Raw genomic sequence first — 27,594 nt, forward strand, 5'->3', positions numbered from 1 at the left:
TCGGAAGTGGTGGTTGCTTGAGGTGGGACTAGGGGGCGAGGGGTGGATTGGGGGAGGACTGCTAAAGGGTCCAGGGTTTCTTTGGGATGTGATGAGACTGTTCTTAAATTTTTAAAAATTTTCATTTATTTTACTGACTGTGCATATGTGATCTTAGTTCCCTGACCAGGGATCGAACTTCTACCCCTTCAGTAGAAGCTTGGAATCTTAACCACTGGACTGCTGGGGAATTCCCAAGAATGTTCTTAAGTTAATTGCAATGGGAGTTGCACAATTCTGTGACTCTACTGAGACCACTGATTTGTATGATTAAGGGGTCAACTGTATAGTTTGTGATTTATAGCTCAATAAAGCTGTTTAAAAAAAGAAGAAGAAGAAAAGGCTAGGGGTACCTGGCAGGGAGAAAGAGGTTTCCATGAGCACAAGTATTGGGTTCTTCAGTTATGACGTTCTTTGCTTTTCCTTTGCTTCTATACTTATTTGAAAACAGAAACAAAAACAAAAACCCCTCAGCAGTCCACGTGTCAGGATTACAAACTAGAAATCCATGGTGCCCTCGGGGTAATTAACACTTGATTTATAAATGTCGCTTTATAAAATTGGAATCAATTGAACCAAGAATTTCATTTTATGATTGGAAGACACTAGGAAAAAAAAGTAAGGCTGTCATGTAACATATTTAAAGGCTATAGGTAAGCATTTGATCTGTTGGCTTAACCCCAGGGATACATCGATAAAATGGCTATTGGCAGTCCTGAGAATTAGTCATTTTAGGGCCCAAACGCAAGACTGGAAGATTAACTAGGAGTCAAGCAATACTCCGTGAACTTACATGACATATCTATAAATTCTAGAGCCTCCTGAGAACTCAGATTAAAATCGTTCTTCTCAGTGACATCCGCTTTATCCCATTTCCTTATTCTTCTCCTTCCCTCCCCTCTTGCTGCCAATCTGATTACTAAAATCACTTTTCTTTTTTTTTTGGCCATGTGGCATGCAGGATCTTAGTTTCCCTACTAGGGATCGAACCCATGTCCCCTGCAGTGGAAGGGCAGAGTCCTAACCACTGAACCACAGGGAAGTCCAGCTAAAAGCACCTTTGACCCAAGAAAATTCTATCGCTTATGACATGGACATTATAAACGAGGATAAAGGACAGGAGGAAGCCTCATGAGTGTGAGAGAAGACAACACAGTGTCAGGATGTGTTGGGCAGATGCCATGACTTGTTGCTCCAAACCTCCTTCTGTTCACACGACCACCGCCTCCCCAGGAGGCAAAATCTCCAAACGGCTGGCGGAGGGTGTATCCTTACCACACGCGTAGAAGACTGAGAGATATTTTTTCACTCCTGGCAGACAGGGGCTTCCGAAATGGTGGTTGTTGACGAGGACTTTGCACCTCTGCTTCCCGTAACATCTCCTGGATAACACGTGCAGAGCCGAGTAAGACAGACAATCTGAGAGGCAGGAGACATCAAAAACTTTTAGGTTAGAATCCATGTATGGCTTCGGTTATTTTCTGAGCCAGACTTCACAGTTCATGGAGATCAGCTGTGATTATTCGATTATTTTCCGTCTCATTAAAGCACCCCACAGAAGGCTGAATAACTATACAGGCAGTGCTGGAAGGGCTTAATCAGCTTACTCTAATACTCTGCTGTCATGGTCTGAAAACCTATCTATATATCATATTGTGTTATATATTATAATATTAGCGATTTACTAAAATTTTGTTTTCTTTTTAGTTTTTATTGGAATATAATTGCTTTACATAATGCTGTGTTAGTTTCTGCCGTACAACACCGTGAATCAGCTACAGGTGTACACCCACCCCCTCCCTCTTGAGCGCTCCACTCAGCCACACCCCCATCCCAGCCTTCTAGGCCACCACCGAGCACATGATTGAGTTCCCGTGCTGTGGCAGCTTCCCATCAACTGTTGTACACACAGCAGCGTGCATCTGTCAATGCTCCTCTTCCAGTTCACTGCCCCTCTCGTTTCCCCCGGCTGTGTCCACACTTCAGTTCTCTGCGTCCATGTCTCTATTTCTGCCCTGCAAATAAGTTCATCTGTACCATTTTTCTTGATTCTGTATATATGCATTAATATGCGATATCTGTTTTTCTCTTTTTGACTTCACTCTGTATGACAGACTCTACGTGCACCCACGTCTCTACAAATGAGCCCATCAGAAATCCTTATACATTTTTGAACAAGGGGGCCTACATCTGCATTTTACACTGCCTCTGCCCAGTCATGTAACTGGTCTTGCATACACAGCAGGCAAAACGTGTAAAACACTGAATAAAGACTCTTTCTTTTACTCCTTTAGTTTAGTTATTGGTTACTGCTCTTTGAAACAGTTTAGTTATTGGTTGATTTTGAGAATCCTTCTCTCCTATGTGAACATAAGCACTGTGAGGACAGGCGCTATTTCTATTTTGTTCATCATCTAATTTTTCCGGCCTGACCAGCTGTGGAAATCCAATAGCTGATGAATGAATGAACGGGCAGATGGATGAAGAAACATTTGGCCAGCTTTTTCGGCACTCTGGCACAAGATCTTCACCGTTACTAAATATTAACTGAACACGTATGGAGAATGAGGCACTGCGTCATGTGCAGTCCAAAGAAAACAACCGAGAGAAGCCCGCCATGAGTCCACAGGATGTGCGATGGGGCTGGAAGACAGAGCCCATTCAGGTGACCTGCCGTCTAGCAACGTGAAACAGGGTGAGTACCAGCAGTGATGGTTTAGACAGGATGTGACGGGGTCGGAGGAGGCAGAGATTGCTGGGGACCAGAGTGGCCAAGACAGGCCTTACGGAGGAGGGGGCTTGGTCCTTGGAGAAGGAGCATGACCAGGGTACCGGCAGGCCAAGAGAGAAAGGCATAAACACCAAAGTCAGTGAGCCGGAAGCACTTAGCGGGCGTCTAAGGGCTGAGCCTGAGCTGGAATAGCAGGTGCGGGCAGGTAAGTTGCAATACTCGATGAGGAAAAGTAAAAGAGAGCAAGGTCCAACTTCTTCTGAAAGCTGAGCTAGAGACTTTGAGCTCTATTCTGCAAGTGCCAGGGGCCCCAAGAAACACCCTGATGCTTGCGTCCTTTGGGGACATCACTATTGGGTGCCCTGGGAGAGACAAGGAACCAAAGGGAGGGAGACTGGTTTGGAAGCAATTTTAATCATACCTGTTGGGAGGAATTAAGGGCTTGAACAGCAGAGAACAGAGAGGGAGAGAATTCTAGAGACCCTGCAAAGTTCAGCTCAGTTACGGTAACAGCAAGCATTCTGCTGAGGCTGTGTTTCACTCGTGTGTCTCATGAGATAGGTTGTTGATTATACATCTTATATTTCATAGAAAATATACAGAGAATATGATATATTATTAGTATCATAAGTTGTTTATATAACAATATGCAGCTAGATAAAGGTGGGGAAGCTCACATCTCAGAGAAGTTCCATCTCTCCCTCTTATATTAATATTTTAGAGATCCATAAGAGTCCAGTTGAAAGCAAGAATCTGTGGTAAACACCAGAGAGGTGGGAAGACAATGATCTTAAGGAAATGACGATTAAATAAATACATACACACATATATGAAACATATAAACTAGATATATTTATTTATATGTGTTTATTTTATATTCTCACATATAATAATATATGGAGCATGCTTATATGGACCATATAAACATATATGTATAAATGTGTGTGTGTATATATATGGGCATATATATTAATATATATGTACATATTTTTGCAACATAGCTTGTTTGGTTTAGTTGCTAAGTCATGTCCAACTCTTTTGTTACCCCATGGACTGCAGCCCACAAGGCTCCTCTGTCCGTTGGATTTTCCAGGCAAGAACACTGGAGTGGGTTGCCATTTCCTTCTCCATGTTATATACCTAAAAGTATGTAATACGTATATCTCAACAAATGATGAGGAACATTATTATGAAGGCACTTGATCTGAATATCTTCATGAAGGTTCTGGTTTATTTGCCAAGTCCAATCCCACAATGCCTGATCACTGGAGTGCATGGCACACGGTAGGCAGCCAACAATGATGAATTCAGTGAATGGACCGGTGGACTGGCCTGGACACCAGGAAATGCAAACATCCCATACACCTGGCTTTGGAATGTGTTCTGGGAGGGTGACCCATGAGTTCGAATCTACGCTGAGAAAAGCTGCCTGGAGGGGCCGTCGGAAGCTGTCATCCTCTTGTTGGCCCCTGGGTCAGTTCTACTTGGCAACTTGCATCTGTTTTCTGACTGCGTCTGAATACTTCAGTCTAAAGGACGCATCTTGCTGGGCTAAATTTGGTGGGGTTCTCATAAATGACAGAAAAGTAAACTGAGCAAGTCAGGCAGCCATTGAGGATGGAAGGAGAGGTTTTGAAGTGCCAGAGCATCAAGCATGTCTCTGTGAAGAGTAAAGACTAACAGCCTGAACAGTGTTCTGGCAGCCCACCCAGGGCTCAAATCAGACCACGTAAAGTGGGCTTGATAAAGAGACTTTACAAAGGCGTGAATGGGATATGAACCCCTCAAAGGATGGTGCAGGGCCCTGAGGAGGAACAGCAGAGAGAGGCTACCAGCCCCGAGCCTGAGGGGCGAGGGTAGGGGTTTCCAGGACATGGGCTGCCCCACCGAGCGGGCTGCTGCATGGAGCTGGGTCTGCAGTGGGCGCTCCCTGTGAGTCGCGTTGTGTTCCCTTAGCCGCTTTTGTGCCTGGATCTGTCATTGGATGGGGAGCTCCTGGAGGGCTCTGGGGTTTCTCTGCTGTTTGCCCAGAACCTACTATCTGTTCAACTCCCTGAGACTCTGTGTTCCTCCCCCAGAGCTACAGGAACATCATTTTTACCGTCTTTCTGTGAGACTTGTGCAAAGCAACTGCAGGAGTCAGAGCGCACATAAATGTGAACTGCTCTCACCAGCTGTCGCTGAGGTTGAATGAGCTCCCTCGCTGAGCCTGTTTCCTCAGCGGGACAGTGACCATACGGAGAGCAGTGCTGATTTACTGGCTGGCATGAGTACTGCACGAAGGGTACATTTAGAGGGCCCAGTGGCAGCATCCGGTGTTCGTCAGTTACCGTGACTGACATCGGGCCACTACCTCAGATGGGAAAGCGGTACTTCTACAAAAGGCCTTTGGGACTTAGATAATTTACAGTCTGAACTAAATGCCTTCTTTGGTTCTTTCAAGTGAAAACAGGCATATGGAATGATGAGATATACTATATACTACACACACAAATACTGGAAGGAGAATCACTAAGATTCTCAGGGGGCTATTTTTGGCTGATGAGAAAGAATTTTTCCCCCCTATTGATTTTAAGATACTTTCCAAGTTTTTGTGAGTTTACATTGGTTTGAAATGAAAGCGTACAAAATGAACTTTCTTAAAAAGAAAAACAAAATTCATATCTGGATAGAAGACAGATTTTCAATATGAGTGTCTCTGGGGTAATTTTTTTCAGAAATGTAAATTTTTCTGCAAATGTAATGATAAATGATCCTTTTGTATACCTCAATTTGCCCCAGGAGCTATGGGAAGTTTATCTAGGAGTAAAGATATATCCTTTGAATTTTCTTCCCGTTTACTTAAACTTTTTTATTGAAGTAGGATTAATTTACAATGTTGCGTTCGTTTCAAGCGTATAGCAAAGTGATTCAGTTACACATATACGTTCTTTTTCAGATCCTTTGCCATTACAGGTTATTACAAGACACTGAATGTAGTTTTCTGTGCTACACAGTAGGTCCTTGTTGCTTACCTGCTTTATGTATAGTAGTGTGTATCTGTTAATCCCAAACTCCTAATTTATCTCCCTAGTACTCTTGCCTGGAAAGTCCCATGGACGGAGGAGCCTGGTGGGCTGCAGTCCATGGGGTCGCTAAGATTCAGACACGACTGAGCGACTTCACTCTCACTTTTCACTGTCCTGCATTGGAGAAGGAAATGGCAACCCGCTCCAGTGTTCTTGCCTGGAGAATCCCATGGACGGAGGAGCCTGGTGGGCTGCTGTCTATGGGGTTGCACAGAGTCGGACACGACTGAAGTGACTTAGCAGCAGCAGCAGCAGTCCCCTGTAGTTCATTTTTTTTTTTTACTATTTTTCATTGCTTTGTGGGTGCACAGGGTTGATTATGAATATTTTTGCTGTCTTTAGGAGCCTTATTATTATTTGGACATTTATCAATTGGAAATTTATCTATTATTAGCACATTTATCAATTGGAAAAAACCCTACATCTCAAGATTGAGAATGAGCTGTATGACTTCCGTATAAGCCACCTATATTCAAAAGAAGTAACAAAAGAATAATGAAGTTATTCTTGGAAGTCCAACAACTATTATTGTTTTTTCTGTAAGCTACTATTTTTTTCTGTTTCAAATACATGTTTATAGCCGAAAACTTGAAAACCACAAGTACTGCTAAACCAGGAAAATAAAAATCCTCAGTAAATTCCATAATCAAGAAAAACAATGGCTAACCTTTAAAGAGCATCCTTCTAGTCACTTTTCTATATTTAAATATCCTTCCCCCTCAATGGATCATATACATATGACTCTGTATGCTGCTTTTCCTCATTTATTAGCATATTTATGAAAATTTTTTAACAGAAGCATCATTTTAAAGAGTTGTATAGTTTCTCACTTTATAAATGTGTCAGCTCTATTTACAACACCCTATTGGTAGATGTTCCGATGGTTTCCATTGTTTAATGCCATAAAGAATTGTGCGTGAAACATCCTTAGAGCCAAATACTTGCACACGAGCATGACGGTTTCTAACTCTTGGAAGTAGATTGCTTTGTCAAAGGGGATTCAAAATATTAAAGCTTTTGATACATGCTGCCAAGCCGTTCAGAAGGGTTGTATCAATTCACACTCTTGCCAGAAATGTCTGAGAGCCCCAGAAACTTTATATTTTCTTAGGATGTGTGCCTGACCATATTTCTTAAGGCTAACAGAGGAAGAGTGTGGGGAAGACTCTATTTGCAAGACCACAATCCTCTTGGACCCAGGAGGTCCTGTGACCAGTGTGATTTGCAGAGACAGGCTTCTGCACTCACAGTTACCCTGGGAGCAAAAGAATTTATCTTGGTGAGGGTGAAAGAACCCACGGTGTATTTTTAGGAAGAGGCCCAAGGTAATTCAGGTCCTATGTAGCTCTGACCATTTCCTTGTTGACACTGAGCGCTGAACCATTGGCAAGATTCTTTTTTTTTTTTTAAGTGGTTATTTCCCTCCCAGCCTGATTTTGTTTGCACCTCTCTGCCTGGCAAACTACCCTCCGCCCCAATACATGTGATAACAAGATACTCAACTATTTAATTTTTATATTTTTGGCTACCGTTTCACACTGAAATTGCATTTAATCGCTCTTTACAACCTGTGTTTATTTAGATAATTAGGCGGGTTGCTCTTACGAGACTGTCTTGGCAGTGGGAGCCCCTGGCACCTTGATCTTTGGCTGAAAAGTCCAGGCCTGCCCACACTTGGCCGTGGGGTGGCCTTAGTCCAGCCTTTGAGACCCACTGTGTGGTTTTTCTCACTCTCTTATTAAGGAAATAGCACCCCTGGAGCCCACCCAGAAAGTATAACTGCTGCAGGAAATGACGTGCCATGGTGGACACCCAGGGAGCTTTCTGGAAGCCTGCCTTCCAGAGTCCATGCCCAGGTCTGTGGGAAGGCGTATCCTTTCTTGTGTCAGATGCTGCTCCACAGGGGTTTCTCTGAGACCAGCGCTGATCAGCCACTTTTTTATTTTCTTTCAGTTTCTTTTCCAATACAGGAGCCATAACTTCTTTCTTTTTAAAAAAAAAATTTGGCTGCACCACGTGACACGTGGGATCTTAGTTCCCTGATCAGGAATCAAACCCGTGCCCCCTGCATTGGAAGCTCAGAGTCTTAACCACTGAACCTCCAGGGGAATCCCAAAAGGAGCTGTAAGTTCTGAAGGATCTGACTTGCCTGAAGATCTTTCAGAAATGTCTTTGCATCATCGCCTTCAATAGAGACACCAGATCTGTGTTTAAATTTGTATGACAGTTCAGTTCAGTTCAGTTCAGTCGCTCAGTCGTGTCTGACTCTCTGAGACCCCATGTACTGCAGTGCACCAGGCTTCCCTGTCCATCACCAACTCCTGGAGCTTACTCAAACTCATGTCCATCGTGTCGGTGATGACATCCAACCATCTTATACCCTGAAGTTCCCTTCTTCTCCTGCCCTCAATCTTTCCCAGCATCAGGGTCTTTTCAAATGAGTCAGCTCTTCGCATTGGGTGGCCAAAGTATTGGAGTTTCAGCTTCCACATCAGTCCTTCCAATGAACACCCAGGACTCATCTCCTTTAGAATGGACTGGTTGGATCTCCCTGCAGTCCAAGGGACTCTCAGGAGTCTTCTCCAACACCATGGTTCAAAAGCATCACTTTTTTGACAGCTGGCGTGGTCATCAGCCTTGCTGTTCTTTCTAATTTTTTTGCTTGAAAGCTGTGATGATCAGCCTTTGTGTTAGTTCCTGGGGCTGCAGTAACAGAGAACACACACTGGGTGCCTTAAACAATAGACTTCTGTGTCCTCTCAGTTCTGAGGCGGGAAGCTGGAGCTATCCTGCGGGTTGGCCCCTTCTGAGGATCCCTTTCTTGCAAGTGGCCGACCTCTCCTTGCGCCCTCACGGTGTCTTCCCTGTGTGCACCCGTGTCCTGAGCTCCCCTTCCTGTGAGGACAGCGGTCACACTGGATGAGGGCCCTCCTTATATTACCTCAAATTAGTCACTGCTTTAAAGGCGCATCTCCTCAAACAGTCACATTCTGAGGTACTGGGGGTTAGGACGTCGACAAGGGGATTTTAGGGGGACACAGTTCAGCCCACAACAGCCTTCCGGATGGCCCTCCACGGAACTCACATCCACATGTAGGCTCCTCCCTCGAGGAATCAGCTGGTCTCTGTGACGGCAGACTCTGGAGAGGTGACAGGGTGTGGCTTCCATTTGCTCCTCTGCCTCTCGGGCTCTGGAAAAAGCCGGCTGCCATGTTGCAAGGACGCTCAAGAGACCCAAGTTGAGAGAACCAAGGCCACCCATGAACAATCAGCACCAACCTGTGCATCACATAAGGGAGCCTCCTTGGATGCTCAGCCCTCAGATGACCGCACCTCAAGCCGAAAGCCTGGCTGCAACTCCGCGAGGCCTCACGAGACCCTAAATAAGAACTTCCCAACCAGGCTACCCTGGAACCCCTGCCCCCCAGAAACTGTGAGGCGCTAACTGTTTGTTTTTGTTTTGAGCCATTAAACTTGGGAGTATTTCATTACATTGCAATAGCCTCTGGAGCACAGTGGCTAGTAACGCTGCAGCACGCCAGGCCTCCCTGTCCTTCACTGTCTCCCAGAGTTTGCTCAAGTTCACGTCCACTGAGTCCGTGATGCTACGTAACCGCCTCATCCTCTTGCCGAGTAACTGAGAGCTGAAGCCTTGCTCCGCTCTGCTTCCTGACTGCGTGTGCCAATCTGCACTGGGTACCCAGACTCCGAGCCTGCGGGACTGCCCCAGACTTTAGCTTATATCACAAGAGGAAAAGCACACACGTCCCCTTGCAGAGGCCCACGGCGAGCCCTGACCACTTGGCGTTCAGGCAGCTATCATTCCAAGTTCATGCCAGGTTCCAGGGCCAAAAATAAACAGCCCTTTCTCCTTCTTCAAAGCGCTAAGGCTGAGCCACAGTAATAACTGGGAACCGAGAGCACAGCTCTCACGCCGGCGGCCCTTGGACCGGATGGGGCCTGTAGGCATGTTTTATTTGGCTCTCACAGTATTTTAAAAGTTGGGAAACTTTACATTTAAAAAAAAAATCAGATTTTCAGTATCTCCCGAGAGGTTGGAAGCTATGACAACACCAGGCCCACATACCAAGCCGGCAACCATCCACTTGCTGAGCCCAGCGTAGGCGCCTCACTTAGGAACAGGGTAGGGGTGGTTCTAATTCATTCATGGGGCTTAAGATTCACTCGGGTACCTACTCTGGGCCAGGCCCTGCTCTGCTGGCTGGGAATCCTCATGGCAGAGACACACAGCACCTCTGCAGTGCTGGCCTGCTCCTGGGCAGAGAGACCACAAGCACCTAAGTGACTCCAGACTGTGAAGACAGTCAGACAAGGACAGCTCGAGGCGGAGACCAGGGCGAGGTGCCATGGTGGCAGGGTGCCTCGGAAGATCTCTGAGATGATGTCCGAGCGGACTCCCGAATGATGAAACGAAGCTGACCATACAAAGATGTGGGGTGAGAACATCCCAGCCCAAAGGCAGAGCTTGTGCAAAGGCACTGTGGTGTGAATGAGTGTGGAGGGCTCCAGAGGCGGGACCACAACTGGGGACTGGATTTATTCTAATTACAGAAGACAGAGTGGGGGGCTGTGATCTGAGTTGCCTTAGAAAAGCTCCTTCCAACTGCTAACAAAGAAGTGGCTAAGGGAGGGAACAGAATCAAGGAGAAGGGAGGAGGCCCAGATGATCTAGATGAGAGAAGTCCAGAGTGGGCTGGGAGCAAACGGGCTGGATTTGGGATCCTGAGAGCAGGGAGTGCCCACAAGACTTGCAGATGCAGCGGAAGGGGCATGGGGTCAAAAGAGGGAGTCCAGCTTTCTAAAGTGGGGGATATTAAAGTGTGCTTACACCAGATGGGAAACTGACGATTCTGTGGGACAAACACGCCAAGTGCGGTTTAAAGCCTTCATGGACAGTTTACCTGTGCCGAGGAGTAGAGAATTTCTTAGCATTCAGTAAGATTAAGAAAGTTCATTGGCCCAGGAAGCCAAGGTTTCCTGGCTCCGCATACATGCACAGTCCCGCCCTTCGGTGCTAACCCGAAAGGCGAGCACCGAGTTGAGGCCTCCACAGGGAGCTGGGAGACAAGATGAACGGGCACTTCCAGCCTGAGTGGGAGAAGGTTTGGGGGAGAATGGATCCATGTACATGTATGGCTGAGCCCCTCTGCTGTTCCCCTGAAACTACCACAACACTGTTGATTGGCTATATTCTGATACAAAATGCTTTTGCTGCTAAAAAAAAAAAATCAATGGGCATTTGAGATGGTGAGTGGACAGGGACCCAAGATGGTGAGATGGATGGGCACTTTCAAGGACCCTTTCATGTTCCCCTGGACCCGTTCACACGGCAGAGCTCAGCGCCTGTGGGTCTCTGACACTGGGTGTCGGCTCATGAATGCAGTTGTGGGGGTGGTGAGGGGAGAGGGCAGGGGTTTTACGATGTGACTCGGGCAGGGCTTCAAGCTTTTAAAGCTGACCAGCCAAGCCAAGGGCTCAGTGTCCCATTCACAGACTTTTCCCCGAGTCAACAGGCTTATTCACGACTGACCCGAGGATTCCTTGAACTCTCCATGGGAACCTGTCTTTTAGCCACAGTGTCTGTTAATGTTTTCTTTGGCTGATGACTTTTCACTTTTAACCTAACTCCTGAATGCAACTTCCCAGGAATGTAAGGCAGCGACTTCCAGAACATGTCATTCAGCCAGCATGTGGATCTACCAACTTCTGCTCAGAAGAACCCCTGATTAATATTAAGTGACCCCACACCAAGGTTAAGAAGTGTAATTCCTTTCTGTAGATAGAGGTCGAGTTATCCGGGGTGCCTTGTTCAGCTAAGCAAACTAGAGGACACAGGGAGCCCCTGAAGGACGTGCAAGGGGTCAGTGATCAGACTGGCCCTTTAGAAGGCTGCCTCCGGCCACCCTGGGGGGAAAGCCATGTCTAGGGGCAGGGGGCCTCCTGAGACGACCAGGCAATGGTCCCTTGATCTAACGCAGCATCAGGAACAAGGGAGGACGGGGTAGAGACATGAACGCTTGCAGATGTTATACGAGAGGGAAATTGGAGTTTCCAAACTCACAGGTCACTTGCTGGGGCCCCAGGCATGGACAGACAGGGGGAGCCACCCTCGTGAGTGTCTCTCTACCCACATGGCAGCCAAGCCTGTTAAAATGGGGGCTAATTAAGAGAGGCCAGATGCCCACTTCAGGCTGCTTCTGCTGTCTGCTGGGCTGCCCTTCAGACACCCTCCACCCTCCCGACCAAGGGCCTTCCTTCCCTGAATGCTGGGCGAGGGGCCTCGGAGACATGGGACACGTGTTCCTTGTGAACTGGTTTTTGGTTCTCCCTCTAGAGAGTCTGCCTGTGTGACTAGGTCACTTTCTTTCCTTCCCCCACCTCCCCCCCAGATCCAAGATATCACTTACACATGAATTTCTTTTTAAAATTAATGTTTCATTTCACATGTGATCCAGGGATCCACTCTAGCAATTTAACACATCAAGGAGCTCGTTTCAGATTTGATGAGTGAAGTGCACCTTTTTTGCTGTTTCCCAATCGAGTCTGTTCTCCCTGGTAACACGGAGGGTCTAGGCGAGGCTGCTTCACCACCGCAGACTGGGGACTGGGATCGTTCACTTCGTGTGTCATTTCAGCCAGACTACGGTGCCCAGGGGTTTGGTCAGACACCAGTCTAGATGTTGTTTCGAAGGCATTTTTAAGATACGACTGACATTAGACATAGAGAATAAACTTATGATTATCACAGGAGTAAAGAGATGGGATAGATTAGGGATCTGGAGTTAACAGACGCATTACATCTAAAATAGATAAACCACAAGGACCTGCTGTATAGCACAGGGAATTATACTCAGTATCTTGTAATAACCTACAATGGAAAAGAATCTGTAAAAGGTGGCAAAAGGTAAAGAATCCACCTGCCAGTGCAGGAGACGCAAGAGACGCAGATTTGATCCTCGGGTGGGGAGATCCCCTGGAGGGGGAAATGGCAACCCACTCCAGTATTCTTGCCTGGAGAATCCCATGGATGGAGGAGCCTGGTGGGCTACAGCCTATGGGATCCCAAAGAGTCAGACACAACTGAGTGACTGAGCACACATGTATATAAAACTGAATCACTTTGCTGTACACCTGAAACACCGCATTTAAATTTTAAAAAGATATGACTAACATTAAATCAGCAGACTTTGAGCAAAGCAGGTCACCCTCCATAACCTGAGTGGAGCTCAACCGACCCATGGAAGGCTTTAAGAGCAAAGACAGGTCATCTGAAAAAGCTTTTCTCCAGGCTGAAATACAAAACTCTACCCATATTTCCAGTCTGCTGTCCTGTGGAATTCAGACTCAAGACTGAACATCAACTCTTACCTGCTTTTCCAGACTGCCAACCTGCCCTGCAGATTCAAACTTGCCAGGCCCCACAACTGCGTGAGTCAATTTTTTAAAAGCAGTCTATCTATCTACCACCTACTGGTTCTGTTTCTCTGGAGAACCCTAATGATAATAGAAGGTGACTTTGAAGGGTGGAATGTTTCCCTGGTGGCTCAGATGGTAAAGAATCTGCCTGCAATGCAGGAGACCTGGGTTCGATCCCTGGAGGGGCGATCCCCTGGGGGAAGGCATGGCAACCCACTCCAGTATTCTTGCCTGGAGAATCCCATGGACAGAGGAGCCTGGTGGGCTACAGTCCATGGGATTGCAAAGAGTCAGACACAGTTGAGCGACTAACCCCTTCACTTTCACTTGAATGATGGCCTTTCAGACGTCGTCTTGGCTCCACACTGCAGATTTCTCAGAATGACTCGTGAGCTCTTCTTCAGCCTACAGGCTCAGAGCCTTGCACAGGCTCTTCTCTCCACCTGGACACCTTCCCCAGGGTCTGCAAGCTCTCCTCCTCGCATCTCTGCTCAGCATGCCCATCACCCCTTTACCCTGTGCCTCCCTGCAGTACCCCCCACCTGCCGGCCTGCCCTCTCTCCTTTCCTCACGTGCTTGTACCCCTAATGCTTATCAGCACCTGAAATGTGATGTATTCACTCGTGCATTATCTGCTTTCGTGTAGCATCCTTGTCCACTGCGGGAAGGTCAGCTCCAGATAGACTGTCGGTCACTAATGATCTCCCAAGCCTGGAATGGGCCTTGCATACAGTAGGCACTCAATAATGATGAGGTGCAGACTAACTCAAAGACAGACTGATTACGCAAGGAGCGGTGGTGGGGGGGGGCAGAAGGAGGCAGACCCTGGTGAGTGGTTCCCCTTGCCCTTGACTTTCTCTCTAGCCAGGGTACCAGCCAGTGGGGACCAGAGCCCCAGTCTCCCCAACAGCAACCTGATAGCACCCACATAAGACACTTACCAAAGGGGGGGAGCCGCTCGGCTTCCGAGGAGCAGACATGCCTCTCCTGGGTCCTCCTGCCGTAGGTCGCAGAGTAGATGTTGAGAAACTTGGACTCGTGGCAGTGCAGTTTCAGCTCGTGGTCTTCACACACAGTTTTGTTTTTTAACTCATCTGAAGCAGAAACCAAAATCAGCGGCACCATCAGCTTCCCCAGAAGGACTCCGTGAGCATTGCCCGCATCCCAGGAGGCTCCCATCCTCTGTGGGGCTGCACCCCCGGAAGGGGACAGACGGTGTGGCCCTGCCTGCCAGGGGCTCTCTGACCCTGTGAGCCTTCTGCAGGGGGCGGGAGGGAGCAATGAGTGGACCAGGGTAGAGCCCCAGGGATTACGCCAAGGACCAAACTGAGGAGGAGGAGAGACGTCAGGGTGAAGAGGCCAGGGTGTGCTGGGCCAGTCCTAGGACAAGCCTGGCCATAAAGGGAGTTCCTCTCCCTCCCCACCTGAAGACACAGATTTCTTGGTTCAAGGGAGCCTTTTCTCAAATGTCATCTAGGGACCCACACAGCTGCGTGCTCAGTCCCTCAGTCGTGTCCATCTCTTCTCGACCCCATGGACTGTAGCCTGCCAGGCTCCTCTGTCCATGGAATTTCCCAGGCAAGAATCCTGGAGGGGTTGCCGTTTCCTCCTCCAGGGATCTTCCTGGCCCAGGAATTGAACCCGCGTCTCTTGAGTCTCCTGTATTGGCAAGAGGGTTCTTTACCATTAGTGTCACCTGGGAAGCCCCCACACAGGTAAAGACCAAGAATAATCTCAGAGGGAGTCCAGCTAAACCTCTCCACCCAACTTCACAGCATTCTCACATCCCATTTGTGTATCTACCAAGAGACAGAGAAAATATGGACAAGCAAATTACTTCCTTTTCTAGGAGCAAAAAACAAGGCACCATGTCTGTGAACGATCCCTCCTTGAAACACAAGGTCCTATCTCACAGCATGGGGAACTACAGCCAGCAGCATGTGATAGACCCTAATGGAAAAGAATATGAAAAAAAAAAAAAAAAGAACCCCTCTTTGGAGGTGTGAAGAGCTGGTTCCAAGTTCGGCAATTCGGGAACAACGGGCCCTCTTGCTGGCGGGGGTCCCAGGAGAGGAAGATTCCAGCTCATGGTTGGTTAGTCCCCAAAGAATTTAATAAAAGTTTGTTTAATCTGAGTACCATAGTGAAATTCTCTTTGCAACATTATACAGAGGTGACATTATAACTGCATCCTGGAGAAAATAGACTTCACTGGGTTTTTTTTATGGAGTATACCCAAAAAAAATTCAATTAATTTAAATGTTTACTAATGAATGGATTTTTTTAAGTAGTAGTGTTCTTGCCTGGAGAATCTCAGGGATGGGGGAGCCTGGTGGGCTGCCGTCTATGGGGTCACACAGAGTTGGACACGACTGAAGCGACTTAGCAGCAGCAGCAGTATTTTTTAAGTAATAATAGTACTTAATATTAAATAATAATACATTATAATACTAGTACTAAAAATCATAACACCACAGATGCAAAAGACTACCTAATATGTGGTTCCATTTCTGTGAGATATCCAGAAAAGGCAAACCTGTAGAGACAGAGCAAAGGTTTGCGGTTTTCTGAGGCTGAGGGTTGGGGACATGAAGTGACCATGACAAACGGACACCGGGAAGCGTTTGGAGAGGATGGAAAGGTTCTGTAGCTGGACTGATGGGCTAGTTGCACAACTCAGTACAGCTACTAAAAATAGTTGAGCTGGACACTTAAGTGAACGCTATGCTATGTAAATTATACCTCAGCAAAGACATTTCTGTCTTATTTTTATTTATGTGGCTGTGCTGGGTCTTAGTTGCAGGATCTTCTGTCTTCGTTGGCCTGTGGGATCTTTAGTTGCAACATGCAAACTCTCAGCTGTGACATGTGGGATCTAGTTCCCTGACCAGGAATCGAACCCCAGGCCGCCTGCATTGGGAGGGTGGAGTCATAGCCACTGGACCACTAGGGAAGCCCCAACAAAGATATTTTTAAAATAACAACAGCTAATATTTACTGAGCCCTTTCTCTGAACTTGGGCCTTGTTCTAGGATCTTGGTATGTCACAGTGAATTTAATAATCAAAACAGCCCTTCTGTGAACCACCTCTTCTTATCCTTTGCATGTTATGCTTTGGATTTTTAGAAAATCGTTTGTAGGAAGGATTCACAGATGCTGGATGCTAACTTTTGAACTTTCCTCTCTTACATGTGATAAATATCTTTTCTTAGCCTCCCACTTATTTTGGACTTTGCAAAATAAAAGCAGAGGAAAACCTGAGGGGGACCATGGTTATTTCTTTGCATGTGTGGTTCTCTCCCGCCCCCATCTAAATATTTTTATTAAAAAAAATCATGAAAAAATGTTAGCCCCACTCTATCACCTCAATCCTAGTTTTTTTCTATTTTGAAATGGCAACCAGGGGCACACCTTTCAGCCAGACAAGCACTGGTGTCCCTAGCAAACAGGAGCTAAATTCCAGGATGGGGAGGAAGAACAAGGAAAGCTAGTCCACACCTCCCATCGCCCCCACGCCCACCCTTTTATTTCTCTCTCCCACTCATGTTTTTATTCCACTTTTCTCTCCTGGATTGGAGGTGCAGGCTGATCCCTCAAATCAAAGTTTTCCAGTTGTCATCTGAGGCCCATCATGAAATCAGTTTAGTGAGTCACGATTAGAAATTAAAAAAAAAACAAACAAAGAATAGTTCAGAAAACATCAAAGCACATCATACAAAGTAAAGATAAACACTGTTTAATAACGGATTCCTTTTAGTTGTGTGTGGTTATGTTGGGCCAAAAGGCAAAATGTTTTTCTTACTCTGGGTTGCGATCAAACCATTCTGAAATTCCCTGAAGGAGAAGGCGAGAGCAGTAAACATCAGGGCAAAGGTGGCCAGTGGGACCTTCATATCCTGGAATTACCGATGCTTAAGTCCCAATCTTAAAACATGAAAGAAAATAATTTCCTAGTAGAAATTCCACCTTTCGGTAACTTGTAAATCCCCATGCCTAAAAACACAGAAGGAGCAGTGAGGCAAAGCTTTTGAAGTGCTTGAAGGAAAAATTTTAGTATCTCAAGATTACCATCAGCTCCGGTGCTGGAAAACTTGGGCAATGGTTCCTTAGAACACGTTGATGGGAAGATTCATGAGTGAGAGATGTAGAGCAGAAAGCAAGTTACAGATGTTCCCAGAATCCCCATCCTGTCTAGGATCTGCACATACCTGTGAGGACCCATCAGAGGAGGAAAAAGTCAAGTGATGACTAAGCAAATGTTTCAGAAGTCCTTTACCCAACACTGAAACCTTAATAAAGCAGTTTAAACTTAGAGCCGAGAAAAGTTTTGTTTTCTTTTTCTTAATAAAAGGAACATGGAGTCTGACCTTGACATTGGAAGGTCTGATTTCGGTGAGTCATATCCGCACTGCTATGAGTTCTTCAGAGTTTTGATGAGCAAACACTAAATCCCACCAACACCGAAATATTGCCTGACTTCAAAGGCCCAGTGTGAGAGACAGCCTTTGATGCAGAACAGAGGGCCCGGGTAGACACACCAAATGAGCCCAAGCACCCTTCTAACTAGAAGAGTACCAAAAATGCTAGGAATGCCCTGCCTTGGCAGAGCTCGCCAGAAGAGGAGGAGGGAGAAGGCCGGACGAAAACCAAGCCTTATCTCAGTATTCCGGAAACTTCTGAGCAGGAATGGTTTCTTTCTTTTTTATCAGAACTTTTTAAAATTAGAAGAGCTTTTTTAAGGCATGTCATGAAATGCATTTGGTGGTGGTGGTGGTTTAGTTGCTAAGTCATGTCCGACTCCGGCGATCCCATGGAGTGTAGTATTTAGTAGTCCCCATTTGTCTGGTTTTTAAGATCCATTGATTAAAGGTACCAGCCTCGGTATAAGCCAAAAACTCACCCAGAGAAACACAACACCCCCATGTAAGCCTCCAATGGTTTCTGTCCCCAGATTACCGGCAAATCGACTCCTGGAATGGAGGGACCTGTGAGTGTCACGTTGCATGCTTGGGGTTGCCACTGTATGCTGCTGCGTCTCTCGGTTCCTTGGGAATGTCATGGAGGCTGGAGTCGATTTTAACTCACTGACAGTGAGTCGACAGTAACTCACTGTCACTGAAGAGTGACATTTCTGGGTTCTAAAAACAATGATACTAGTAACATAATTGCTGCTTTTCTTGGAGAGCTAGAACTTGTGTCAGAGCTGAGTCAGAGTGCTCGATGGTTATCAGAAGAGAAAAGGTGTGGGCAGCCTTTGCAGAAATGTGCTGCCAACATCCGTGTGGGTTTGGATGCTCTACCCAGGAGCCTGGGTGGAGGTACAACCACCCAGGCTTAAAGGCGGCAAATTCTCCCTCCTAATTAGAGGTCGATGTGTGCGATTCATTCCTCTTTAACGATATACAGACACATATGCCCATCAGCAGCGGCCTTTCAGAGATGGGTACGGGGAGCGACAAAATCGAGCAGGGCCCTGTGGGACTCCTGGGCATGGAAGGCTTTCTGGCCCCTGTTTCTGGTTTGCAGGGAATAGACTCCAGCCTCCATGATATTCCCTGAACTGCAAAGGGCAGATTAGAACAGTTGCTAATCAGAGAAGAGAGGAAATGCGGAAACTAGAGAAAAGCAGCCAAGAAACAGTAGTGCAGCCTTGGGGGAGGGTCCTGGTTCCTTCTCAGGGGATACACAGAGCAACGTCTTCGAGCTCTTTACAGAACTAAAACCCAATGAATGGAAGGTGTTCAGCTCAGTTCAGTTGCTCAGTCGTGTCTGACTCTTTGTGACCCCATGGACTGCAGCACACCAGGCCTTCCTGTTCATCACCAACTCCCATAGTTTACTCAAACTCCTGTCCATGGAGTTGGTGATGCCATCCAACCCTCTCATCCTCTGTCGTCCCCTTCTCTTCCAGCCTTCAATCTTTCCCAGCATCAGGGTCTTTTCCAATAAGTCAGTTCTTCGTGTCACGCGAGTGTATGTTCCTCGGTTCTTTGTCTCGACACAACAAAGATTTGGAGCAACGGACATTAAAGCCCTCGGCGCGTCACAGCTCTCAGGTCTTGGACTAACCATGCTACAGCTCTTAGGCAAATCAGTGTTACAGCTCCATTTTATTTAGAAGATAGCAGGAGAATCCAAGACTCAAAGAGAAGAGAGTGGAGGAGTGCAAGGGGAGGGATGAGGGGGAAAGAGAGAGAGAGAGAGAGAGTGCACGCACGCGGGAGAGAGAGTCCCAGAGAAAGCGCTTTGGCTCCTCCTTTTATATGTTTTTTCCTCCACCTGGGCCTGCCCTATGCAAATTGGGCTTAGCCAGGAGTGCTGTTTGTTCTGTTTGTTCTGCCTGAAGTCTTCACTGTGGTCCTCGGACCTTCCTTGTCTTGTAGCCACCACCATTTTGGACTCCTTTTCCCTATTCTACCTACCTAACATTCGCATCCAGTGGCCAAAGGATTGGAGTTTCAGCTTCAACATCAGTCCTTCCAATGAATATTCAGGGTTGATGTCCTTTAGGATTGACTGGTTGGATCTCCTTGCAGTTCAAGGGACTCTCAAGAGTCTTCTCCAATCCTTCAGAGCTTTTGGAAGGTGTTGGCATTCTTCATTCCAGAGAACACCACCTGAGCCCTAATCCTATCAGCAAGCTCACCCTTGACCTACTGCTATAAAACTCCTCGCCAAATCCCCATGGGTTGGGACATGCAGTTTTCTGTGGCAACAGCCTGCTGTGTCCCCCTTTCCCTGGCAAAGCAATAAAGCTATCCTTTTTCTACTTCACCCAAAACTCTGCCTCTGAGATTCGACTCAGCATCAGTGCACAGAAACCAAGCTTTCAGCATCAGTGCTTTTCCCTGATAGGAATATGTTATTATTGACATTATTTACAGCTGCCAGTGCATGACAATATTAACGTAAAGACAGCCATTTAGCCTCTTTTATTGTGTTTTTAGGGGCTTCTCCAGTGGTACAGAATCTGCCTGCAATGCAGGAGACTCAGGAGATGCAGGTCTGATCCCTGGGTTGGGAAGATTCCCTGGAGAAGGGCATGGCAACCCACTCCAGTATTCTTGCCTGGAGAATCCCATGGGCAGAGGAGCCTGGCAGGCTAGAGTCTACAGTGTCACAGAGTCAGACACAACTGAAGCGACTGAGCACACACACGCACGCTGTTTTTAAGTCCTCAACAGACAATGCACCCTGCTATTCCCTAGGGCAGAGCACACCCCCCCATCCCCAATCATGGGTATGTCACTGCCTTGCAGTCATTCATTATCTTTAGCAAGAATTACTTAAGGCCTTCCCTGGTGGTCCAGTGGTTAAGAATCTGCCTGCCAATGCAGGAGACATGAGTTTGATCCCTGGTCCAGGAAGATTCCACGCCATGGGGCAACTAAATCCGTGCACCAAAACTATGGTGCCCATGCTTTACAGCCTGAGAGCTGCAACCACTGAACCAATGTGCTGCAGCCACTGAAGCCTGGATGCTCTAGATCCCATGGTCTTCCACAAGGGAAGTCACCACAGTGCGAAGCCCACTCACCTAGAGAGTAGTCCCTCTCACTGCAACTGGAGAAAACCCCACACAGCAATGAAGACCCCATGCAGTCAAAAATCAAGTAAACATATAAATTAAAAAATTTTTAAAGACTTACTTTAATCTTCCCCTTGGGATAACAGCTGCCAGTCCCTGAACTCAACTCCCTGACAGGTCCTGTGCTAAGCATTTTACACACAGCACTATATTTTTATTCTTTACAGCAGCCCTGCATAGAAAGTGTATCATGTATCATCTTTATTTTACCATTGAGTTATAGAGGCTCAGAACACTTCCTTCCACTGTCCAAGATCACAGACAGCCCCAAAGCAGACAAGAACATGAACCCCAAATTCAAAGACCTGCTGCAACCAAAAATTCTCCAAAGGGATGAGATTTAAGGACGAGGTGAAGCATGGCACACAATCAAGGAAAGAAGATTCCAGTGAGGACTGCTGATAAAATACTCTCCACACAACACACAAATGTGCCCTGATCTGTAGCCTCAGCCAATCTCCCTGGTATAAACACTTTCATCAGGGTGGCTGTCACTGCACAGGTAAGGACGGGCCGAGACGGGTGAGCTGGCTCCCATGGTAAGGCTGGCTCCATGCGCCCTGGGCTCAGCAGTGGGGCCTTTGGACACTCAGAGTGTTATGCAGGGACTGGAACTGGGGCCATGGAGAAGAGCCTCTGGAGGTGAGTGCTGCAGAAAAAGAGGGAGCAGGGTGTGGGGACAACCTCACTGCCAACACTGTTTCATAACAGCTCATAGGAACTCCAGCAAACTTCAGTGCCCCAGGTCACCAATGTCCATCCAGGTCACACAAGATGCTCTGGTCTGAACCCTTGTGTCCCCCTAAAATCCCCTTGCTGAAATCCTAATGCCCATGTGATTAGGAAGTGGGATTAGGCATCAGGAGGTGGGGCCTTTGGAAGGTGCTTAGGTCATGAGGGTGCACCCTCATGATTGGGGTTAGTGCCCTTACATACGGGACCCCAGAGAGATTCCTTGCCCTTCTGCCAAGTGTGGTTAGAGTAAAAAGGACAGCTGTCTATGAGAAGCAGGTCGTAAGAAGATACCAAGTCTGCACCTTGATCCTGGCCTTCTCAGCACCCAGAATTGAGAGGAAGAAATTTCTGTTGATTGTAAGACACCTCATTCATGGCATTTTGTGATAGCAACTCAGATGGACTAAGACACAGGGCTCGCCCCTCTAGTCTGTTACACATAAGGCAGCCAGAGGGGGCTTTACAACCCCATCCAAGGACACTGCCTGCTTAAATGCTGCCCTACAGGAAGACTCCGCCTCCTCCCTGGCCATCAGGGCCCTGAATCCTGCCCCAGCTCTCTGCCTGGTGCTTCTTTCTGCTCCCTCCAGGCCCCTGCACCTCCGGCCGCAGGCTTCTCTAAGGAGTGAGCTTCCTGTGTCCTGACCTGACCCCAGCCAGGAGTTCTTCATCACTTGCTGGGAAAGTCTTCCCTGAACTGAGGTCAATCGATTCCTCTTTGAGCTTCCTGCACAGTATCAAGGGCACAGGGGTCTTCTTTAGATATTTTTTTAAGAGAGAGGGTGTTTCTGGGGAAAGGAGATGTTTGGCCTAGAATCTAAGACGTGATCAAGTATGGAAAGATCTCAATAAATGTTTTCTGGGTGACGGGACAATGGAAATCACCCAAGACAGAACAACCATCCATGAACCCTCTGCCAGACGTGAGTTCTCTTCATAAGCAGGACCTGGCCACACTTGTGCACAGCAGTGCTTAGTGAGGGTCTGATGAAGTGAAGTGGGCAGACAGGCCTCACTGCCCGCTGGAGAAACAGGGCTTTGGCCCTGCACCAGCTTTCCCGGGGCCTGCTGATCTCACAAGGGCCTTTTCACTTCTTTCAGATGCTGGTCATGCCCAGCCTCTAATCATAAGCAGTTTTCCAACAGACATAAGATGCGAGACACTATCTCGCAGAAGTGTCTTGGCAGAAGTGGAAAAGAAGGCGAAGCTTAGGCAGACAAGGGTGTGGCCAAGGGTGTCATCTTTTTTGGGGGTGGGGGGGCTCTTTTTTTGTTTTTGTTTTTTTCGGCTGTGCTGGGACTTTGTTAGAGCACGAGGGATCTTTAGTTGCCGCATGCAGGATCTAGTTCCCGGATCAGGGACTGATCCCCCTGCACTGGGAACGTGGAGTCTTAACCACTGGACCACCAGGGAAGTCCCTGGTGTGGTCATTTCTGAGATCAGGCGCCTCTAAGAGCGTGGGCATCTAGAAATGAATTTCCTGAGTCTACTGAGTGGGGGAGGAGTTGGTGAGAGTTCCTGGGGGTGGCGTAGACTGTTCTGCAAAGTCTGGACCTACTTGTGGGAGTCTGTGATTGTGTGTACTTGTGAGTAAGTGTGTGGCTACATGAGTGACAATGCATATGTGTATAATATGGGTGTGATAGTGTGCATGTGTGAGAGTCCAGCTGTGTGCACTGTGAGCGTGTGACAGTGGGGGGGCACATGTGAGTGCGAGTCTGGGTGTGTGTTTGAATGAATTACTGCATTGTGGTGGCAGTGCAGAATTTTCCAAAATTTCATCCCTGACCGTTGGCTAAATGTCTTTGCTAGCACACTGCTGTCTTTCCAACAAGTTTTTCAAGTATTCCCAGGAACCTGTAATTACCTACACTTCTCTCAGGCCCTCCATGCCTGGAGGTGTGACCTCCTCATGGAACAGCAATTACTTTGGGACTGCAACTGGTTAACCACAAAACTGGTGTGCGTTAGAAAGGGGGGAAGTCAGTGGAGAAAGGTGCAAGACTCAGCATGGAAGAGGCTGGAGACTTCCCTGGAGGTCCAGTGGGTAACACTCCAAGCTCCCAGTGCAGGAGGCGCGGGCTCAATCGCTGGTCGGGGAACTGAGATCTCACACGCTGCATACAATGGCCGGAAAAAAAAAAGGACAGAAAAGGCTGCTCCCACCAAGCCCTCTTCTTTCTCTCAGGAAAGATGCTGCTTCAGGATGGCCCACTGAGGATGAGAGTGGGAGGAAGCCAGCTCGTAAAGATCTGTCACTGTGGGCTCAGGCGGTAATTGTGCCACCGGCCACCCCCAGAAGAACAAGCCGCCCCGCAGCTGAGGGGGTGGGGGAGCCTCATAACAAGCCCTCCTCTGAAAAAGAGAACCAGCTCCCCATTTTTTGGGAAAAGCAATTGCAGTCTCTTGTCGCCCCGTACCTTTAGCATCAGTACCACCGAGTTTTACAAACTAGGAAGGAGTTTTTTAAAAACTCAGGGGTGGGCTTCCCTGGTGGTCCAGTGGCTAAGAATCTGGCTGCCAATGCAGGGGACACAGGTTTGATCCCTGGTCTGGGAGGATCCCACATGTTGCACAGTAACTAAGCCCAGGTGCCGTGACTACTGAGCCTGTGCTCTGACGCCTTCAAGCTGTAACTACTGAGCCTGGGTGCCACAGCTACTGAAGCCTGAGTGCCCAGAAGCCCGTGCTCCGCAACAAGAGAAGCCACTGCAATGAGAAGCCGGCGCCCTGTTCCCCTCAACCAGAGAGAGCCTGCATGCAGCAAGAAAAAGCCCGCATGCAGTAACGAAGACCCCAGCACAGCCAAATAACTAAATAAACGAATTAAAAAGAAGAAAACTCAGGGGCCAAGAACCTACACAGGTAAGTGTGCACACACACGAGGCTGGGACCCCGGCATGTCTAATAATAAGCGTTCCAAAGCTGGACGGATGCCAACTGGTCCACTGGCGGAGCATTTTCATCAGGCTATGAATGAAACTGGGAGCCCACACCCCCACGCACTCTGCCCCCCTCGGCAGTTACTTACTAGGTTGGCATTTAAAGGAGACCAGGAGGTATTTACTGCTTCCTGGACAAAGGTCAGGTCCAAAAACACGGCTATTGACCAGGAGGTGGCAGGCCCGCTGGTTCTGACACTCGTCCAGCACCTTCTAAAAGGAGAGGTAGAAAAGGGACAGGCTTGAGAACCACATGCAGCGTCTGCGGGACCCCACGCCTGGGCTGCTCTGGAGGGACGGGCCCCTGCCTGCCTGGCCTGGGGCTCCCATTTAAAGTCTGAGTCTGAGCCTAAGTCTAAGACAGAAGCACCCACACGGGGCTGATCGGATCGGCCCCGGTCTGCCCATCGCTCCTCACAAAAAAATATCTGCTCCAACAGCGCCAGGCCTCCCACAGAAAACCAGTCTCCAATTAGCCTTGCCTGGCACCACTACTGAAGTTCTGGCGAAAGAGTGACATCGTGGAGGCTCCTGGGGACATAAGCTATATCAAGGTACCACAGAGGGTGGACTGGAAGAAACGCAGATGCCCACCCCTACCCACCACGGCTGTGCGAAACAGTCACAGCTACGCATCCTTAGAAACCCCCAACACGGGTCACAGGAACCGTTAGTGTTTGGAAGACTCCTGGGCTTCCCCGGTGACTCAGATGGTAAAAGAATCCACCTGCAAGGCAGGAGACCCGGGTTCAATCCCTGGGTTGGGAAGATCCCCTGGGGAAGGGAATGGCTAACTACTCCAGTATTCTTGCCTGGAGAATCCCATGGACAGAGGACTCTGGAGGGCCACAGTCCATGGGATAACAAAGAGACAGACACGACTGAGCGACTAACACTTTCATTTTCAGTTTTTGGAAACCCCGACCCAAATGCAGGTCAACACATGAAAATTAAAAAGTTGATCCTTACCCTCACCAACCGCAAGGACACAGGACCCACCCACTTCTGAGCGGTATCCCATCCAGCAGAACACTCAGGCTTTCTGTTGAGCCTCTGGCTTTAAACACTTTCCTTCAAGCCTCTCCTGACCTTTCCCAGGCTGATCACACCTTTGTGAGTGAGTCTGCTCTGGGCAAGCTCGGGGACCACCCACCACTGGGTCGCAAGTAGGCCTCCATCCCACTGCTGCCCTCCCAGTTCCCACATGGGTCAGGACCGCCCCCCCCATCATGAACACAGAGGTCCTCCACATCAAGAATAGGAAAAACGCTCCTAAGAATCTACTTATTCCTGTTGGACTGAATTTAGTGCCAATTCACAAGCCTGTCTGGAGTCACCGTGTTCTCACAGTCGCCCATGGAATATCTCCGTGAAGGATGCTGGCCCTACCAGGTATTCTCTGTCACCTTAGGGGCCTCACAGTTGTGCATAAAATCAGGAGAAATGCCCAGGGAAATCCCCAAGGACCCCCAAAAGATGGAGCATATTCCTTGGCTGAGGGAATCATCAGCCGTTGCATAGCTCCTTGTGTTACAACCACGGGACCCAAGGCAGCGCTCTTTCCAAAGTGTGTCAGAGCTGAGAGGTGCAGGGAGGGGACTTCCTATAGCCATTTAGTCTCGGGATGAGGTAGATGGGAAGGTGTCACCCCGCTCCCTCCTACGTTGGGCAACCGCCCTCTGAGGAAGCCCCTTGCATCAGCTCTCAAAACACAGGTTAAAAGAGGAAAGAATCTCTTAACCTCTGGAGGAAAAAGAGCAGCACGCAGGGATGCTTCTGGCAGACGAGCCCTCTGAACAACATCCGGACTGTGTTTACAAATGCTGAGTCGTCCGCCTGGTTACGGGAACATCCTCTTCCCTCGGGGTTGCCTGGCAGAGGCAGGCGCCCAGATCAGAGGATAAGGTTGGTGCCCGCGTGTGCCAGGAGTTCATACCTCCCCAAAGTAGGCACTTCCGCCTTGGTGGCACTGGTCACTGTTCTTTGAAAGCCCAGGGAAAAGCTTGGCACCAGGCAGGTGGGCATGGGCTGCTGGACTTAGGAATAGGGACATTTTCAGGGTACGGGGAAGGGCTGGAGGGAAGGTGGGGCATGCAAGGAAAGGAAATGCTCATCTCCAGAAGAAACATGTTGTCTCTCCTCAGGGCATGGAAACCAGGGGATTCATTCAAACACATTTATGTGGTTTCTTGGTGGGTGTCTTCACCAATCACGTGACCACCCAGATACTACAGTGCTTGGCATGAAGCAATAAATAGTCCAGGCAACAGACAAAACCTTACGTTATCACATTAGGTTTGTTTCTCCTCTTCCAGCCTTAGGCAGAGCTGTGCCGTGTTGAAGCTGATTCTATTTCTCCCCAATCCTTTTCGGAAATTTACCGTTACTCTCATTTCTCACAACAGACAAAAATCAAGCTGACATCTAATTCACCAGCTACTCTAACCGCCTTGACATCAACAGATTCATAGGGAACTTCGGAGGCATTAAAAAAAAAAAAAAAACAACTGACTCCATAACCTTGGCCAACTAGTTATAGATGTTGAGGGGGCCAGGAAAGCTGGATGGAGGTTGTTTGGGTAACTGAAAGCAAGAATAGTTGAAAGTCATCATGGATACTGGGGTTGGCCAGAAGAGTTCTTTCAGGTTTTTTGTGCGCTGCTACAGAATGCATTAGTTTTGACCTCCTCATAGACCAAGTGTTTCCCCAATGCCAATCGAAAAAAAAATGAGTCAGCTCCGCACCTCCACCCCCAATTCCTGGTACTATCAAGAGTAAACCAGCAGAGACTGGTCAACAGAGATCCAAACAGTTAACCAGCAGAGACTGTTCAACAGAGATCCAAACCAGAATAACATGATTATCTATAACTGAAGAAGCAAAGCCTAAAAAATAGCAAAGATAATTATTGATATTCCTCTTCCTTGAGTGCATTCTCTAAGAATCTGACCATGACCTCTGATGTCTGCCTTGCAGTTTCTACTAAAGCAGGCATGGCCTTTCCTTGTCTCCTGGGGGTGGGGTGGGGGGTGGAGGGGCTGATGAGAGATGT

The 27,594-nt window shown here is 47.9% G+C and overlaps 1 protein-coding gene across 3 annotated transcripts in view; it reads right to left on the minus strand.

Moving 5' to 3' along the window:
• The window catches only part of EVA1C (eva-1 homolog C (C. elegans)), a 102,391-nt gene that overhangs the window by 22,818 nt on the left and 51,979 nt on the right, over positions 1-27,594 (minus strand). For all 3 annotated transcript variants that reach the window (XM_010862301.1, XM_010862300.1, XM_010862302.1), the window contains 3 exons: positions 24,631-24,754; positions 14,217-14,369; positions 1,315-1,458 (listed from right to left, as the gene is read on the minus strand). In XM_010862301.1, the coding sequence (XP_010860603.1) occupies positions 1,315-1,458; positions 14,217-14,369; positions 24,631-24,754 (421 nt within the window). The remainder of the gene's footprint in view (positions 1-1,314; positions 1,459-14,216; positions 14,370-24,630; positions 24,755-27,594) is intronic.

The sequence above is a fragment of the Bison bison genome, unplaced genomic scaffold (genome assembly GCF_000754665.1).
Source record: "Bison bison bison isolate TAMUID 2011002044 unplaced genomic scaffold, Bison_UMD1.0 scf7180017864481, whole genome shotgun sequence".
NCBI classification, from domain to species: Eukaryota; Metazoa; Chordata; class Mammalia; order Artiodactyla; family Bovidae; genus Bison; species Bison bison.